The sequence below is a fragment of the Harpegnathos saltator genome, unplaced genomic scaffold (assembly GCF_003227715.2).
Source record: "Harpegnathos saltator strain DR-91 unplaced genomic scaffold, Hsal_v8.6 scaffold855, whole genome shotgun sequence".
NCBI lineage: Eukaryota > Metazoa > Arthropoda > Insecta > Hymenoptera > Formicidae > Harpegnathos > Harpegnathos saltator.
In genome coordinates this window covers 153,628-170,794 of record NW_020230710.1, presented here as the reverse complement: position 1 = coordinate 170,794, position 17,167 = coordinate 153,628, and the positions used below count along the sequence as shown (strand labels likewise).

The 17,167-nt window shown below is 44.0% G+C and overlaps 1 protein-coding gene across 1 annotated transcript in view; it reads right to left on the bottom strand.

Moving 5' to 3' along the window:
• Positions 1 to 17,167, bottom strand: part of LOC105192478 (lachesin) — an 86,784-nt gene that overhangs the window by 33,786 nt on the left and 35,831 nt on the right. Inside the window, exon 3 of the mRNA XM_011156643.2 lies at positions 1,734 to 1,840. Within this exon, the coding sequence (XP_011154945.1) occupies positions 1,734 to 1,840 (107 nt within the window). The remainder of the gene's footprint in view (positions 1 to 1,733; positions 1,841 to 17,167) is intronic.

Genomic DNA, 17,167 nt, shown 5'->3' with positions numbered 1-17,167 from the left:
GCATAAAATGGGTCACGAACGTGCGCTCACGCTCGACGATGGCGGTACTCTTCGGATTTGACTTTCAGATTCCCTCAGGAAGTAGACTATAAATGGAGAGGCTATCTCTCGGCGACTGGCTCCTACCGTAAACCGACAGATTTCCAGCGCATTACACGGTTGCATTTCGTATAAATTTAATTATCGCGCTCCCCGCCTCCGCCCCTTCCCCTAGCCCCCTCTCCCGCCGCCGCGCGTCCGTTCGCCGGAATTGTTGTAATTCGAGCGTCGCGTGACGTCGCGTCGCGCCGCTGACATTTATTTACATGCGAGCGGCGTCAACTCGTTGCGCCGGGCGATCAAATTAACGGCAATAATAATTATGCGATCCGCGACGCGTGCGATGCAAAATGGCAGTGGCGGAGACAACACGGTCGGCTTACTTGGCGTGCGGCGATGATTCAAGCGCGCGCGCACGGACGTCGAATTTCGCGGAACACCGGCGATGTTTCGCCTCTGTTTCAGCCGCAACTCTCTCTCTCTCTCTCTCTCTCTCTCTCTTTCTCGGCCGCGGATTCGGATCGATGCAAAACGTAATCGGGTCTTCCGTTCTACGGTTTACATTTCGACGGACGCCCCGGTATGGATAGCGTGAGCCGGGGCGCGGCGTTTCTCTAACCCGAGTTTGATTCGAGCGCGTCTGACCGGCGCTGGACGAGCAAATATACTGGTTCAGAAGCAACTGGTTACGCCATAATGAGAGAGCGGCTCGCCGTCGGCCGTAATGCAATTTGCGGACGCGCGCGAAGAGGTACGATAATGCGCGAAAAAGATAATCCGAGCGTAGAGCGTGGCGCGCGTGCGATGGAGATAAAAGTGTTATTAAATTCCGCCGGCCGCGTAAAGGCGCGAATTCGCGGCCGGTAACGGCAAGCGCGCTGAAGTCAAGTTCCGCGGCGGAGCGCGATCGATAGCGCGCGATCCGTATAATACGAGATTAGCTTTGTAGAAAGATTTCGTTAACGCGTCGGCGAGATCTTCTTATGGGCGCGTGTATCGATAAAAGTTCTCGCTACCACGATCCGAAGGGAGAAGCGGAAGAGAGCAAAGGGCTAAAGTGCCCGGAAAAATTCCTCTCTCGTGTGCTCCCTCTCTTTCTCTCACCTGTGAGGGGGAATTTCGCTGGTGTCAAGATCAGCGACTGATTCCGTGAAAACTGTACGCTCGGATGATTATTTCAAGCGTCGAATGTATCTTTCATACGCTCGTCTCGTCGAGTGTACTTTTCTCATTACGGGCGCGCTTCCGTTCGGCAGAAAGTGTAATTTCCGAATGTGTGTGCGCGCGCGCGCGCGCGTGTGCGTGTGTGTACATGCGCCGGGACTTTTCTGTATAAAGACAGTATCGAAAAATAGTCACGTCCGCGATATGTGACGAGTGCAATGGCGCTATCGTCGTTATCTCTCATTCTGTTTGTACCGCGCATTCGTTGCGGATTCTTTTTCGCAGCGCGCTCGCCGCCCGGCCCGGCCGACATTAACATGGTGCACCGAATGAACGCCGCGACAAGGAAGGCGCGCACGTTACACACAGACACACACACATACACACACACACACCGCGAAAGACCAGCGCGACGCGCTGGAGATATGACTTTTTAAAGACGCGTCCTTTCAGAAGTTAAGTGAGAGCCCGAGAAGTTAAGCGAGCGTTACTGACATCACAGACGCGGCGTCGCTTTTCATGTAACTTACTCTGTAGCCTCCTAGATGTTTCACCAGACACGTGAAAGTGGCGTCCCTCCCGAGCGGCACGGTTAGATTGGTGATAGGGCCGGAAAATTCGGGCTGAAAAGCGCCTCCTGAAACGATAAAATACGTACGACGTTCGTGAAAAATACATACGCCATTTGCATAGCGCCGCGCCGGCAATTTTTCGACAGCGACGTCAATTCGCCGTCGCGCAGAATGCACTTTATGGAAAAGCGAATAAACGTCAAAAGGGGCTCCGGACGTATACGCGACTCGGGCGACGCGGGCGCGGAAGCGCGTCTCTCACGACTGCAAATTAAATGCGCAGACGTGACGTCGAATTAGCGGGAATCACACGCGCTGCCGTGTGTGCGCGCGCGACACTTGAGCGAACTTTCGTGCACGCGAGCGCTGTCAATTGCCGCTAGACAATTGCGTTTTTCGGCTCCGTCCGCTTCGATAGTCATTTGCGGGATTTACGGGAGCGACGGCTATTCCACGCGGCGATCGCTCGCTGCTGAATGCGCGAGCGTTTGTTGAAAACAAAAATCTCACTTTTGTCACTGCGAAGTCGCACACGACGACACAGCCGGACAAGATCACGCATCGCTTGATCAGGCGTCAATTAATCAGTTTACGTAGTTTAATCTTTTGCATTGCCATTATACTTTACTTTTTTTAAATCAGATAATGTGAAATTTCGTCGAAATGTATGCGCGCGCGCCATCTGAATATTACATATTTGAAAAGAGGATGATGACAATGAAAATAGGAAAACTTGGTTTTCACGAAAATTTAATTATGACGCTTGGTCAAGCGACACGTGTGCCCTGTATACAGATTTTTTTAATTATTTTCTCTGTGAAATATATTTTCTCTCTCTCTCTCTCTCTTTCTTCGTTATATGCTCGAAATGGAGTGATTATGAAGTGTCACGCAATTTCCGAACGTGAACACGTTGTCGACGTGCGAAACTAAAAACGTCCGAGACGATTGTAATAATTGCGACTGGTCAAAATAAATTAACTTTGTAAATACGCATATATATATATATATATATATATATATATATATATATACATATATATGTGTATGTATATAAATCCAATTCGCATAGAGAAGCGCACATAACACTGCATTATCTTTCTAACGCAAAATTATTGTGCAGTGCACACAATTGCCATAAATATCCCGCGTCCTGCACGATTACAAGTAACGCGCCGCCTCTTGTACGAATAGAATACATCTCCTTTTACTTTCTCATATTTTTCACGCGTTCCCGGATTGTTTCGCAGCTGCACTATGAATAATACCGCGGCGATGGCGATAGCGCCCGATACAACGCGGCGGCCGTCGGCGAGGTAAGGCGAGATGCGGAAAAATACGATGCGTAACGTATATAAAATCGCCTCGCCGGCGAAATCGAGATTGAGGGCCGCGGAATCCGCGCTTGCCGCTTTCGCGCTTCGTCAGATTTCCACGTTACGGAGGTCTCGCGTCGCGCATCCGCCTTGGGAGAGATAATTTATCGTCGAAACGCACCGGCGACGTTCAAGCGCGCCGTCAAATTTTGATTTTTGCGTCGCGTCGCGTCAGTGAAGCAGAGAGCGCGATACCGAGCGATTCGTCGAGCGAATCGAATTAATCCCGTAACCGGCGAGCGAGTATCGCGTCGGGATGGTTACCCAGTGGTTCACGGAATAATGACGTAGATGTTGATTGAATCGATCACACCTTGGAAAGAGGCGAGTTCCGTGCGGGGCGGGGGCGCGAAGCCGCCGCCCGCCGCGCTCGAACGCATTTCCCACCGCAAATAGAATTCTTTCGCGAGTGTTTCACCGTGTGGGCAAATAGGAGGAGCCGGTTTTGCGAAAATATTATTTTCATATACCGCGCTTCTTACACAATAAGCTGTGTGTTTCGGTCCTCGAAATTCGCCGAGGCTAGAAAAAAACGTCGTGCATATATATATATATATATATATATATATATATATGTATAAAGGAAGCGCGCGATACACGAGGTAAAGTTCAACGCGTGGCTTTCAATAGTATAAACCGAATGTGCGCGATAATATTTTCGTACGAATTTTCGCCGAGAGTATTCGCCACCGGCATACAACAGGGCAAACGGGACAATGATACTTCCGCAGAAATTTCTGTCCCAGCTGCTGCATAAGGTACTCGATTTAGAGGTTTTTATATTCCGCAATACGCGGGGTCGCTCGCGCAGCTTGGCGTCATAAAAATGCGACATAGCAATAACATTTTCCTGCTAATTGAATAAACTAGAAAAAATACCCGCTGTATATATTCGCCGCGCTGCGGATGCGACGATACGTTTATTTGTAAACTTAACAAATTTTTTTCACCTTTCCAAATAAGTCCGCCCTTTTGCTCTCTTATTTTCGAGAAAATAATATCCGGTAATCGTAATTTTTTCATTGTAAAAAACGACGGCGATAAATATTGATTGTATATTTGCGAGTAGCAGGATATAGAAAATTTCTAATTAATGGCAAGGAAATTTCTCCGACATTAAATCCCGGCTATCAGTTCACTTTTAAGTCTTTTGTTATTACGGACTTTTAATTCGTTTTGATCGAGTACATCGCTTGTACGTTGAATTTTAGACAGACAGAGAGAGGGAAAGAGAGAGAGAGAGAGAGAGAAGATTTAAAAGTCTGATCTTTAAAGTCAATAAAATTGTCGTTACCGAGATTGTTTTCAAGGTTGCAATCTGTACACGGCCGATAAGTTGTATGCGAGATTAATTAGAGCGCACTACGCGAATATGTACGAACCGAAACAATTTCGTATTGCGCAGTTGTAAAACGACCTGTTAATTTTCGATTATCCTCATTCCTCTCATTACAACGCGCATGACGATATGTTTCAACGAAGCCCTGTAACCGTAATAAAAGATCTTTAATTACACCGGACATTCGAAATCCATTAAAGAGTGACAAGAGTCTAAAATAACTGTGTACGTAAAATGAAAATATAATTCATTATAAAATAATTTTAATTAACATTCGCGCTTTCGCGAGCGAATTGTTGTACCCCGGTAATGCTTTAACAATGAGAGTTCTTAGCGCAAATAATACATAAACATTACCTATTGATACGAATCCACCTGCGCTCGACAATCGGCATTTACCGTATATAAACGGAGAGACGCGATTCGAACAATTCCAGTTTGTTTCCGCGAGTAAGAGAGGGAGACGAAAAAAAGAGTCCCCGAAGATTGTGTCAGTTGATTTTAATACCTAAATGGCTAATCTAAATGTCGCCGTTTCATCCATAGCCGACGCAATTAAAACTGTAGGCGATTAAGAGCGAATTATAAGGCGGAATGGTTGTTGTGTAGAGCGTCGTGTAGCAGACGAAAGAAAATTCCGGAGGTAGGAAAATCCTACGCGAGGAAACGCGACGAAGGAAATAACGGTAAAAGATCTGGCAGGGAGGATCTAAGGAGAGGAGAGGCAAGCTTGACCTATTTATCTTATAACACGAATAATAGGATCAGGAAGTATTATAAGCAGAAGCGACAATCACCATGGGCCGCCTGATATTCCACCGCCGACGGTAAAGCGCGGATTGATACGAGAGAGAAAGAGAGAGAGAGAGAGAGAGAGAGGGTGAGGGGGAGAGAGGCGGAGAGAGAGGGAGGGGAGAGAGAGAGAGAGAGAACTCTCAACGCTGTGTTAAAAATTGCAACACAGTTCCAGAATATGCATAAGCCCGCAAAATCGTTTATCTCGGAAAACTAACGCGCGTAATTACCGCGTCGCGACGTATACGAATTTAATTGCTCGGCGGAAAAAAATTTTCTTGAAAAACTGCGTGTTCTTCTCCGCGGTTGAATTAGAATCCAAAATCTCCTAATGCAAAACAATGGTTTCCAGGCAATCTGCGCAGATATCTCGTAACGGACGGATTTGAGTATACGCGTGTTGTTATATCGAAGGTCGCTCGATCTTCAGCACGTATTAAAATACTTGGGCGTCAGTAGCCGAGCCACTCCAAGAGCCATAACAAGCATAGACGCGAGTTAGCACGTAAAATCACGTCGTTCACTGTTCCCGATTTTATTAAATTACTCCAAGTTAACGTAACCGTAATTTGCGATATTCGCGTCGCGATCAACACGCCGGGATTATTGTAAACATAAGAAGAGGTCTATCGTAAAGTTCACTAGGTGAATACATTTGATTCTCATTAAATATTATAGCAGAGCACAATCTTTGTATGCTTCTAATTAAATAACCGGTTTGTTCTTGCACTAAACAGGAAAACTGTTTCGTGTTTCAGACCTGACAGTTTGTGAGCAAGAGGAAGATCAGTTCTGCGGATGTAATTGCGGAAGATGCAACTGCAACACCGGAGGATTCAGTTCGGGCCGAGCAGAGTCGACTCGAAGATACGTTTACATTCTTTCATTTAATTCTTCGCGATCGTGAATTGAAATATAGAGTGTTGTCAGAATGAGAAATCATGTCAAATCGCCACGGTAAAGGATTAATAATTCACTCGTACTTACACGACCTTGTTCGTAAAAAATTGAATTTTTAACTCTAATTAACAAAATTCTACTGTTTTGCTCCAGATTTGTTGCAGAATGCGGCCCACTCTGAGTTCGAGAACTTTTGGTGAGTCATAAAAACTGACATACAAAAACTGAAAGATGAAAAGCTTAAAGTTTTGACATGATGAATATTTATAAGATTCGTTAGAATCAATGTGACTTACTGTCCGCAGATCTTTGCACGTTGGCTTTTGCATGATTATGTGCTCATGCCGTTGAACAAAATATATATATTGCTCAAACAATTATTTATTGTGATCTTTTGACCAGAAATTTATTACATCTTTTGATTGTATTGGGCAATATATATTTTATGTGATGCGCTTTCGTGCGCATCCACGCATTTTTTACATACTTACGTGCGCGACTTTTTGCACGCATCTGCATGTATAACTCTCGATTATTTCGTTCGTATTTTGGATTTCGCGGTCGGTCTTTTCAGCTTGCGATCTTTTTTCATACGAGTTTTTACCCACTAATCGCGATGAGATTTATTGTATTACAGGAGTGCTCGTGAAGTAGTAGAAGCGGTCGTTTCGCGATTAAATTTTCACTAAACGAAATCGTAAAATCTCATATGATCTTCCGATAATTAAATTTATACATGCCGCAATCGAAACGCGGTTCAGACGTAAATATTAACCGCGTCGCAAGTAATATAGCGAAGTGAAGAGCAATGTGAAATGTGCACATTGCAAGAGCAACGTGGGACGAGGCTGGACGTCGACGAGTATATCGGATGTGAGACGATGTGGCTTGGGATGCGGAGAGCGACGAGTTTCGGCGATAGATCTGGCTGAACGGCGGTGGACTTCGACGCGAAATGGTAAGCGGTGAATCTCGACACTCGCAGCATGTCTTACGTAATGCATGTGTAGTAGTAAATCGCATTGATTTTCAACGAGCGAGAGCGTTGTTACACACCGTTATAGTTGCAAGCTTAGGTGATAAATGTTTGGAAATATCACTGAACACCACCAAGAGAACCGCAATGCAAGACCGCAATATAAAGTCACATATAAAGAAAATTAATGCAACTTTTCAAGGAGGCACATAAAGTTATCGTAGGAAAAAACCTACTGCGTTTTTTGTATTTCTTTCGAAAATTGGTTGAAAAATCCCTTTATTTTATTACACTTTGATAAACGTTACACACAAAAGTAATTCCATTCTTGGTCTGTCCGCCGTCGGTGTCAGACCAACCGCGTTTTGTTTTTGCTCCGCGTGTGACGGTTTCCAGGCTTCTGAACTCGCGACCTTTTCTCATGGAGCCTAAGGTGTGCCAGGGTTGCTCCGCCCGGATTGTTAAGCCTGTTTCGTGCAACTCTTGCGGACTGATCTCCCATCCGGGATGTCTTTCACTCTGTCAACTGGGCATCCTAATTCTAAGGGTCATATAACGGACTGTATGCAGTCTAATTTTTCATCGGGACCACCATTGGATGACAATCTGCTACGGAGCATAAGAGACATTATACGCTCGGAATTTGATAAGCTTCGTCTCGAGTTTAAAGAGGTGTGCCTTGCTGAGCTTGACAAATTCAAGTCAGAAATTGGGGAACTGTCTGCGAGGATATCTGCATGTGAAAGTCGCAGGACATCGTGCCACGTACACGAGGAGGAACTGATGGGAGAACTGCTGGATAGAGAACGCAGAGCTCGCAATCTAATATGTTTTAATCTTGAAGAACAGGATACATCTTCTTCTGATCAGGATGCTTCCCTAGTTAATAATTCCGAATAATCGTTACAGCTTAAAATTGGTTCAACTTGGGAAGAAACATGTTGGTTCTCATAGACCAATATAAGTCACCTTTCAAAACAAGAATGAGGCTTTGACGATCGTCTGTAATTCGAGACGGTATGACGGTCCTGTTCGTATCCGTCATGCATGACAAATAAACAAAGAAGTTATCTTGCGGGTCTGCGATCTGAATTGAAGGCTGCCCACGACTCTGGTGATATTAATAAAATAATTAGATATTTTGATGGCGTGCCTAAAATTGTGAATAGGAAAACTGTTTTAAGTAAAAAAAACTAACCGAATACCTTTCGGTGTACTTTCAAAATGTGGTTTGCGATCAAAGCTGCTCAATCTAAGATGCTCTATTGCCTCGGCGGCGGAGTCCTTTTGGATTATCATTTTTGTTGAGACTTGGCTGTGTAGGGGTATTACTGATGCCGAGCTTGGTCTTAATGATTTCATGGTCTATCGTTTTGATAAATGCGTTGATACCTCGACCAGTAGGAGCGGCGGCATGTTCATCGCTGTGCGGAAATCGATCTCTAGTCAGATAATTAATGCTGCGATACCTGGGGTTGAGCAGTTGTTCGTTAGAATTTGTCTGGGATTTAAATCTATTATTATTGGTACTGTTTACATTCCGCCTTACTCTGGCCCAGGTGCTTATGAGAATCACTATGTTGCTGTCTGCGATGTAATGTCTCGCTATGCGAACAGCGAGTGTGGTGTAATTGTCGGAGATTATAATATACCACACGCGACGTGGAATAATATTAACGATGGGTTCAACTCGAACTCGTTGCAGTATGAGACTAATGGCCACTTTTCTATGTTTGCTCAGGCCAATGTTATTTTAGAATATTTTAATTTCCTTCATCTTTACCAACATAACTAAATATATTACTAATGGCCTGGGACAGACATTGGACCTGATGTTCTCTTCCTATGAGTGTGTTTCTGTTTCTGATGCTTCTGACAGTCTATTGCCTCTTGATGTGTATCATCCAGCGTTAACCTTCTCGGTGCCTTACTCAGCATGCGGTGGGTCTCCGTCTTTTTATAGGTTTTACAAGGACTTTAGAGCGGCAGATTACTCTGCTATCAATTGCTGTCCGGGAGAAATTAGCTGGGACAATGCACTGTCATCTTTAGCGGTTGACGAATCTGTCGATTTTACATATTCCCATCTTAATTTAGCAGTGTCTACCTTTGTACCACTTAGGAGAGTTCATATATCTTTCCAACATAGGTCAGTGGGGAGGTGATCTCGCTAATTAGAAGAAAAAAAATTGCCCATGCCAAATATAAGCAGTCCAATCTACTCCGTGATTATCTGTCTTTTTCTAGCTTTGCATGCTAGATGCAAAGTGCTAACATCCAAATGTTGGCTGCAATTTACAAACAGATCTGAATCCTCCATCTCCGAGAATCCAAGAAACTTTTGGGAGGTCGTTAACTCCATGCGGTCTATTGATTCCCATTTTAAACATCGTTTCCTATAATGACTACACTACTCAGTATGAATCTGAAATTGCGGATTGTTTCGCTGATTATTTTAAGTCAGTGTCTGTCTCACACAGTGGCCCTATCCCTACTTTTGATTGTGATCTTTGTGTCGATGCCTTCACACACATTGGCATTGACATTGGTGAGGTCTACTGCTCTCTGACTCTTTCATCTGGATTCTCACAGTAGACCTGGAACCGACGGGCTCAATCCTTTATTGTTCAGATATTGTGGACTTGTCCTCTCCCATGTTTTGTGGATAGTGTTCAATAAATCCTTGTCATGTGGTTATTTTCCTACTGTTTGGAAGAGTTGGTTGTCCCTGCCCATAAGGACAGTGATAAATGTATCTAACTACAAGTATTACTACTATTCAATAATTAAGATACAAGTAACTACTATTAGTATTCAAAACGTATTCAAACGTTATGCCCAAGGTTTTTGAAAGCATTATTACTGGCAAATTGTCATCCTAGGCCAAGAACATTATTATCGATGAGCAGCAGGTTTTGTGGTTGGACGTTCTGCTGTCACTAATCTGGCTGTATATCAGCATTTTTTGGTATCGACAATTGAGTCGGGGTCTCGGGTCGATGCCATATATATTGACTTTCGCGAGGCGTTCGACACGGTGGATCACTCGGTCCTCATGGCGAAGCTTCATGCTTTGGGCCTGCGGGGGAATCTGTTATCGTGGATTTTTAGTTTTATTTCTGACTTTGACTGTTAAATTCAAGGAATTTTATTCCAAAGACATATATGTTACATCTGGAGCGCCGCAGGGGTATCACTTCGGTCCACTTCTTTTTAACTTTTTCATCAATGACATTAATGTTTTTAAGAATTGTGACTTTTTATTGTATGCCGACGACCTCAAAACAATATATATAGACATATCGACAGCCACAATGATGAGCTCCTTCCTCAGCAGGATCTCCGACGCCTGGAGGACTGGTGTGATCGCAATAGACTTCACCTCAATGCCGCTAAGTGTCGGGTCGTTCACTTCTCTAGAAGCAAAGTTCCCTCGTTTTTTGAGTATGTTCGCCAGTGATCTGGTGATTTTGGTTATCATACTCGGAGAATAATTGCCCTTGCGTACGTAGGGTTTTAGGCTTTATTTACAGAACATCCAAGTTTTTTAGTAATGTTGTTACTTTTAAAAGATTATATGTGGCCTTAGTGCGCCCGCACTTAGAATACAGCTCAATAATATGCTCACCATACCAGAGTAAGTTTATTCTCCTAGTGGAGAGAATACAGCACCGATTCTTCAGAATGGCGAGATATTGTATGAGTGATCCTATGCCAACTACTTGCTATAATTATGAACCTGAATTGTTGCGGCACGGACTTCTGTCCTTGGAAATGAGAAGGATAGTTGCTGATCTGCTCTTCTTATAGTGTGATGCGTTGCAGGACCGTATGTCCTGCCATCCTTGAACTCTGTGGGCTTCATGTGCCGTCTAAACGCGTTCGTTCTTCCGATACGTTTCATGTTGAACATCACCGAACGGATTATGGTAAATTCCACAGCATCATTCGGATTTGTCGTCTCGCTAATACTTACTTGTATAATTCAGATATCTTTCATGATTCATTTTGTACGTTTAGGGCCACAGTAATTCGTTCTGTATCAATGCGGAATTTGCAGTCCGCGTGATGCTGTGTGAGATAAAAAGAAATGATAAAAATGGTAAAGAAAAAGGCATAACTGGAAACTTTATATTTTAACTTCATTTGTATCTTAACTGTGTCATAATTTCGTGGGTTGTTATACCATTATCAAGTACTGATATTAAAGGGTTTACACCCGTATATTATGAATAAATAAATAAATAAATAAATTTCTCATCATTCGTTTGAGGCGTACATTTCCTAACCGAGATTAATTTCGTTAAGTTAAGCTAGGTCTGGTTAGGCTTAAGGGATGGACTTCAGTTTTTTTCACGGAAATTTGCAAACTTTTATACATGCGAAATAATATAATTATAAATTTAACTTTGCGCGGAAAGCACCGCGGTCGATGTAGACCGCGGTACACATTTGCAAAAACCTTACCTCGAGGAACTTGGTCATGTAACTTTTTATAAGTTGTTTTGTTGATTACTACAAAGAAGATCGCGGTTCCTGGCGCGGTAGAGTATTTTCAAATATTTACCGTTTCAGTCGCGCAAGTCGGCAAGAGGAGATTTTAGAAAATGACGAAAGGAAAACTCTAGAGGGGCACTGAACGAACCGAGGCACACATATCGCGTCTCTATTTTACGAGCGCCGGCGCTCGGTCGGGTCTTTTAATTAATCGAACGTAGGTCATAAGACGTTTTAAGGTGCCGGCGGAAAAGTCGGAAAATTGACGATAACCCATCCGCATTCTATCAATATTAAAAAGTTCTACTGGCATAAATTACTCAGGCGCGTCGTACTCGTCAACGCTGCAACACGGCCGAGTACACAGGAGGCCACGGTTTTCCGTCCGGAAACTTAGTTGAAAATTGTAAGTTGCTTATTATCGAACTTCCGTCAGGGAAAGAGAGAAGGGGAGCGGTCTGGAAAGGGGGGAGGGAGGGAGGGAAGGAGGGGGAGAGAAAAAGAGGGCGCGGATAAGATGTTATGGATATTAAATATCGTAAAATTCTTCGCCCTGCCGGAATGTACAGTCGGTAGCCGAATTAGCAGCTCTCGCCGCTCGACATACAATCCTTTGGCCGTAACAAGGAGTTTCATTAATTCCCGGGCACTGTAAACTCTTTGTGTCGCTGCCTCGAGGTAATTCGGGCAATTTTCACGCCTGGGCTTCCCATTATCCGCGGGGAGGCTGTTCGTTTCGTTAACGTCGTTATAGTGACAGCTCGCTCTGAAAAATCACAAAGCTTCCCCGCTTGGTTTCCTACTCACTCCCGCAAATTGATCCCTCAAGGGCGGCTGATAGCCGGCCGTAACTTCGTCGGGAATCAGCACGGTATTGATAACGCGACGCTTTACCCCGTCAAATCGCCGTCGAATTAAATCTGTCCAGTGAAAAGATAAAATGCGCAACGGCGCCTTTTGTCGCGGGTGCCATTCGTCGATCAATATTTGACAGTTAAATATAATAACAGCAAGTGTTTCTAGTACACGTGTGTCGTGTTTGCTTTAAAGCGCGTATGCGGGTGAACGGACGAGCGGGCCGGTGCGTTAGAAAATAAACAGTCGATGGCAAAGTAGGAAAAACAGGTTGACGATTATCGCGATGATTTGAGCAATTTGTCCCATAAATGGTATCGCACTGCGCAATTATTTACTCCCTACTGGTCAAGCGTTATTTGACAATAATTTTGCGCATCACTTCGTTCACGCGCACATCGGCCGATGCGAAAGCGTATTTAATGAAATTTAAGCGATACTAACAATCAGTTACAAGAATATCCGGTCGTCCGTGGTCGCCGCCGTCGGTTAACTTTGACGTTCGTCAGTTGCAAAATTATGACGACTTGTTTCTCTCTCTCTCTCTCTCTCTCTCTCTCTCTCTCTCTCTTCTCTCTCTCTCTCTCTCTCTCTCTCTCTCTCTCTCTCTCTAATTTATTCGATATATAGCGTGTTTTTACCCTCATCGTGCGAATTTTGTCGAACATATCGGGATATCTGTTTATAATTTAATGCTGACATAATGTCAAATATTTCTCCGTAAATTATGAGAATATATATTTTGTGAAATGTTAATTATCTCCCGACAAAACTGGATATTATGTGATAGAATTAATCGTATTATCAATTTAATTAATAGGATTCGCGCGCGGCAACTGTCATTTTATAAAATATTCCGGCAATTAATCGTTAAATACATAAGATCTTAACGTCTCCGATGTTACTGCGTCGCAAAGACGAGCAATGGATTTATCTTGGGTTTCCCGAAGTTTTCCACTCGCCGGAAATCCACTGCGAATGAACTTTGCGCGATTTACTCGATGTACCATCACGTGCCACGCGAGCGTAATTGAGCATCGGGAGTGTTGACTGAACTATCGCTGCGCGGTGTATCAATTGAGGTAATATTAATTACCTGTTTTACTCGTCGCGCTACAATGCACTCTACGCGCTCTCGTCCGCTGTATTAATTGTGACAACTTCGTCTGGCGCGCGCGTCACATCGTCGGTGTGTCGGAACTGTCGCAAATTCGGCCGAGTTTTATCGCTCCTCGAAAAGACGCGCTGATAACGCTACATCATTGAATGGTCGTTCGATAAGGTCGAATAGCTAGAGCTCGAGACATCCGAACGATCCAGTGAAAATGAATCCCGGGGAGAATCGTTGGAACGGCCTAAACTGATTATCGCGATCAGCCTGCGTCGTTCAATTCTTCGCGAGCCGAGAGACGCGTGATTTAACACCTTGCGTTGAAACGGGAAATTGTATCGCCGGCCCTGGCGCCGCTTGCGCGCGCGCGAGCAAACGCACTTTTCTCCTTCGCGAGTGGCCAAAGTAAACGGCCAAACAAGCAAACAGACACTCTACAAATCTCGTCACCCAACAGCCACCACCCGTACGTATAACTCTGCCCGGCTAAAGAAATATTCGCGAAGTCGACTCTCGACGGAAAGTCGTTCCGGAGTTTCAGCGTTTCATTTTTCTCGTTTTGTATCCTTTACCTTTCCTTCTCGCCCCCTACCCCACTCCACGCCGCCGCCACCCCTCTCTCGCGACCTCCCCGCCGACTCTTTTTTACTCACTCGGTTCGCTCGCTCTTATTTTCTCCAGTTACACTGTTCATGTTACTACGATCCGGCATATGCAATTAATTACATTCTTTTGCGAATCTCTCTGTTTCCCTCTCGCGAATTCGTTGTGAGCTACTATATCCTATTTACAAGACAATTTTTTTCAGCGTTATCGCTAGATCCATCTCTCCCATTCCTTCCTCTTCCTCCTCTCTTCCTTTTTCCGCTTCCCTCTCTTTTCGTCCGTTATTTTATTTGTGTCACTTGCATTCCACTCATTCAGTCTTTAACTATTCATTTATTTTATTATATTTATTTTACCATAAGCCTGTCTCATACGTAGGCTGCTGGAAACGTTTCTGTAATCTAGTACTTGCAGTAGCGCTACCGTTCTGCTACTATCATACCCGTAAAATCAGACGTTTCTAACCTATAATTCAGTTGACAGTTTGTACCTAGTCAACTAGTTTTGTCTGCACAGTATTTTAAAAGAAGTTATTTTGTGAGAAAATGGAAATTTCGCGTGACAATTTTCGGGCAATGATTTTTTACGATTATAAATGTAGTCTAACTTGGAAACAATGCATCGATCGACTTCATTTGGCTTTTGGGGATGAAGCACCATTCAATAGGACTGTTTATAATTGGTGTGCCGAATTCCAGCGTAAGGTGCGGACGCACCTTTCTTAGTGACGAGTTTCGTGAAGGTCGTCCATCCACGTCTGTTGTTGCCACTAATGTTGATGCTGTGGGTGAAATGACTGAGCGAGATCAGCATATGACATACCGCGAGATTCAGGCATTGACATGAAAGCAATACACACGATTTTACATGATCACTTGAACGTACGGAAACTTTGCAGTCGTTGGATCTGACACAATTTGACCGAAGCTCAAAAACAGGCTCGTGTGAAATGATGCAAAGAAATGCTCAAGAAATTCCATTGAGGTCGGTCAAATTTAGTTTATAACATCGTTACTGGAGACAAAACGTGAATCTATTCGTACGAGCCCGAAAGTAAATAACCAATACACTGTTTAGGTGTTTCAAAATAAGTCGAAACCAACAAAAGTTGTTCGTTCACGCAGTGCTGCCAAGCAAATGATTGCTTGCTTCTTCGGTTATACCGGACATGTGACAACCGTGGCTTTAGAGGATCGAAGGACGATAAATGCTGATTGGTATACAGCAATTTGTTTGCCAGAAGTCATCAATGAATTGCGTAGAACAAACCGAAATCGTCGCATCATTCTTCATCATGACAATGCCAGCTGTCACTCAGCACGTCAAACCGTTGATTTTTTATCGAGTAAATATGTCGAATTGATGACTCATTGTCCGTATTCACCTGATTTATCACCTAATGACTTCTTTTTGTTCCCAAACATCAAACATAAAATGCGTGGCCAGCGATTTGTGCCGCCTGAAGCAACTATTGAAGCATTCCGAAAACTGGTTTCTGCGGTTACAGCTTCAGAGTGGAAAAAATGCGAATTCGAAAATTGGTTCGAGCGTATGCAAAAGTATATCGATCTTAAAGGCGAATACTTTGAAAAATAATAAAGCCATTTACCGAATTTTACATGTTTTTTTTTTTCATATCGTTTGCAGAAATTTTTCCAGCAGCCTACATACTTGTATGCGCCAAGTACTCGATGATATATTTGATATGAGTCTTGTAATGCTTCAGGCATTGGACTGGCATTCGATTACTTTTAATTTTCGCAATTTTTAGCGTCATTTCATTTAATACACCACCTATTACTTTAAATTACTGTAAACTCTAAACTCGGTTCTGAACTACCGAGTCTTGATAAACTTTGCTCTACTCCTTTCCTCTTTCTTTCTCACCCTCTTTCTCTCTCTTTCTTTCTTTCCCCTTCTTTTTCTTGTTCGTTCCTTTTTTCGCCCCGTTTTTCATTTCGTTCTCTTTCGCGTCTCTTCCCTTTCTCTACCTCGTTCTCTGCCGGTCTCAGTTTTCCGATTGTCTCGCGAAAGCGGCTTTGCCTATCGTAACGAGGGACGTCCGTGAGCTCTGTCGCGATTCGACAGAGTGGTACCGGTAATGTAAAACATAAGCGAGAGAGCTTTGTCGACGAGCCCTTGTGTCTTGTGCCCGCTAAATTCATCAGGACATATAAGTGCGAGGGGAGAGAGAAAGAGAGAGAGAGAGAGAGAGAGAGAGAGAGAGAGAGAGAGACGAGTCACATCGACGCGTGTTTATGAAATCCTCTTGTTCGTCGCTTTTCGAAATCGCAGCGCGGCGCCAACGGTTGTTTCTGAAACGAACGCCGACCTACGGAAGATTTCCTCGCACGAGACGTGAACGTTCGTGCGACATTCCGATGGTTCCAGTAAAGTATCGTTTTGTTAAAAAAGTGATTTCGATCGTGCATGCTGAGATGTCGTGTGCGGTGCTAAACGTCGCTCTTCTTACTTCCCTGTTTGGTATTAATACCGAGCGCCTTGTTCTTAACGCGACTTTCTCGCGCAAAGTTCTCGTGCGGAGGAGAGGAAAGAAAGAAAAAAGAAAAAGAAAACAGCTCGGGAACTTGATGGGAGATAGTCCGCGTTTATGAAAAGTGGCGTGTGTCCGGGGTTAAATGAAAAAAATTTCTAAATAAGGGGAAATTTGCATCCGCGGCGGTGCTGTTTCATCGATGACATCGCTCGCCTTTAGAAAAGCCAGCCGCAAAAGGTGGCGCTCGTTTAATTCAACTCAATTTATTCTTCCGTTTGCACGCCTCTGAATAGCCCATCCCCCACACCCCCGACCCCTCCTCTTTCGCCATTCATCCTTCGTTAAGCGGCCGATAAGCGGAAGTGCCCGATTGGCCGGATGCTGCCTCCTTTCTCTGCAGTCCTCACGTCCCGCTCCTTATTTATCCTTTTCAGCGTCAC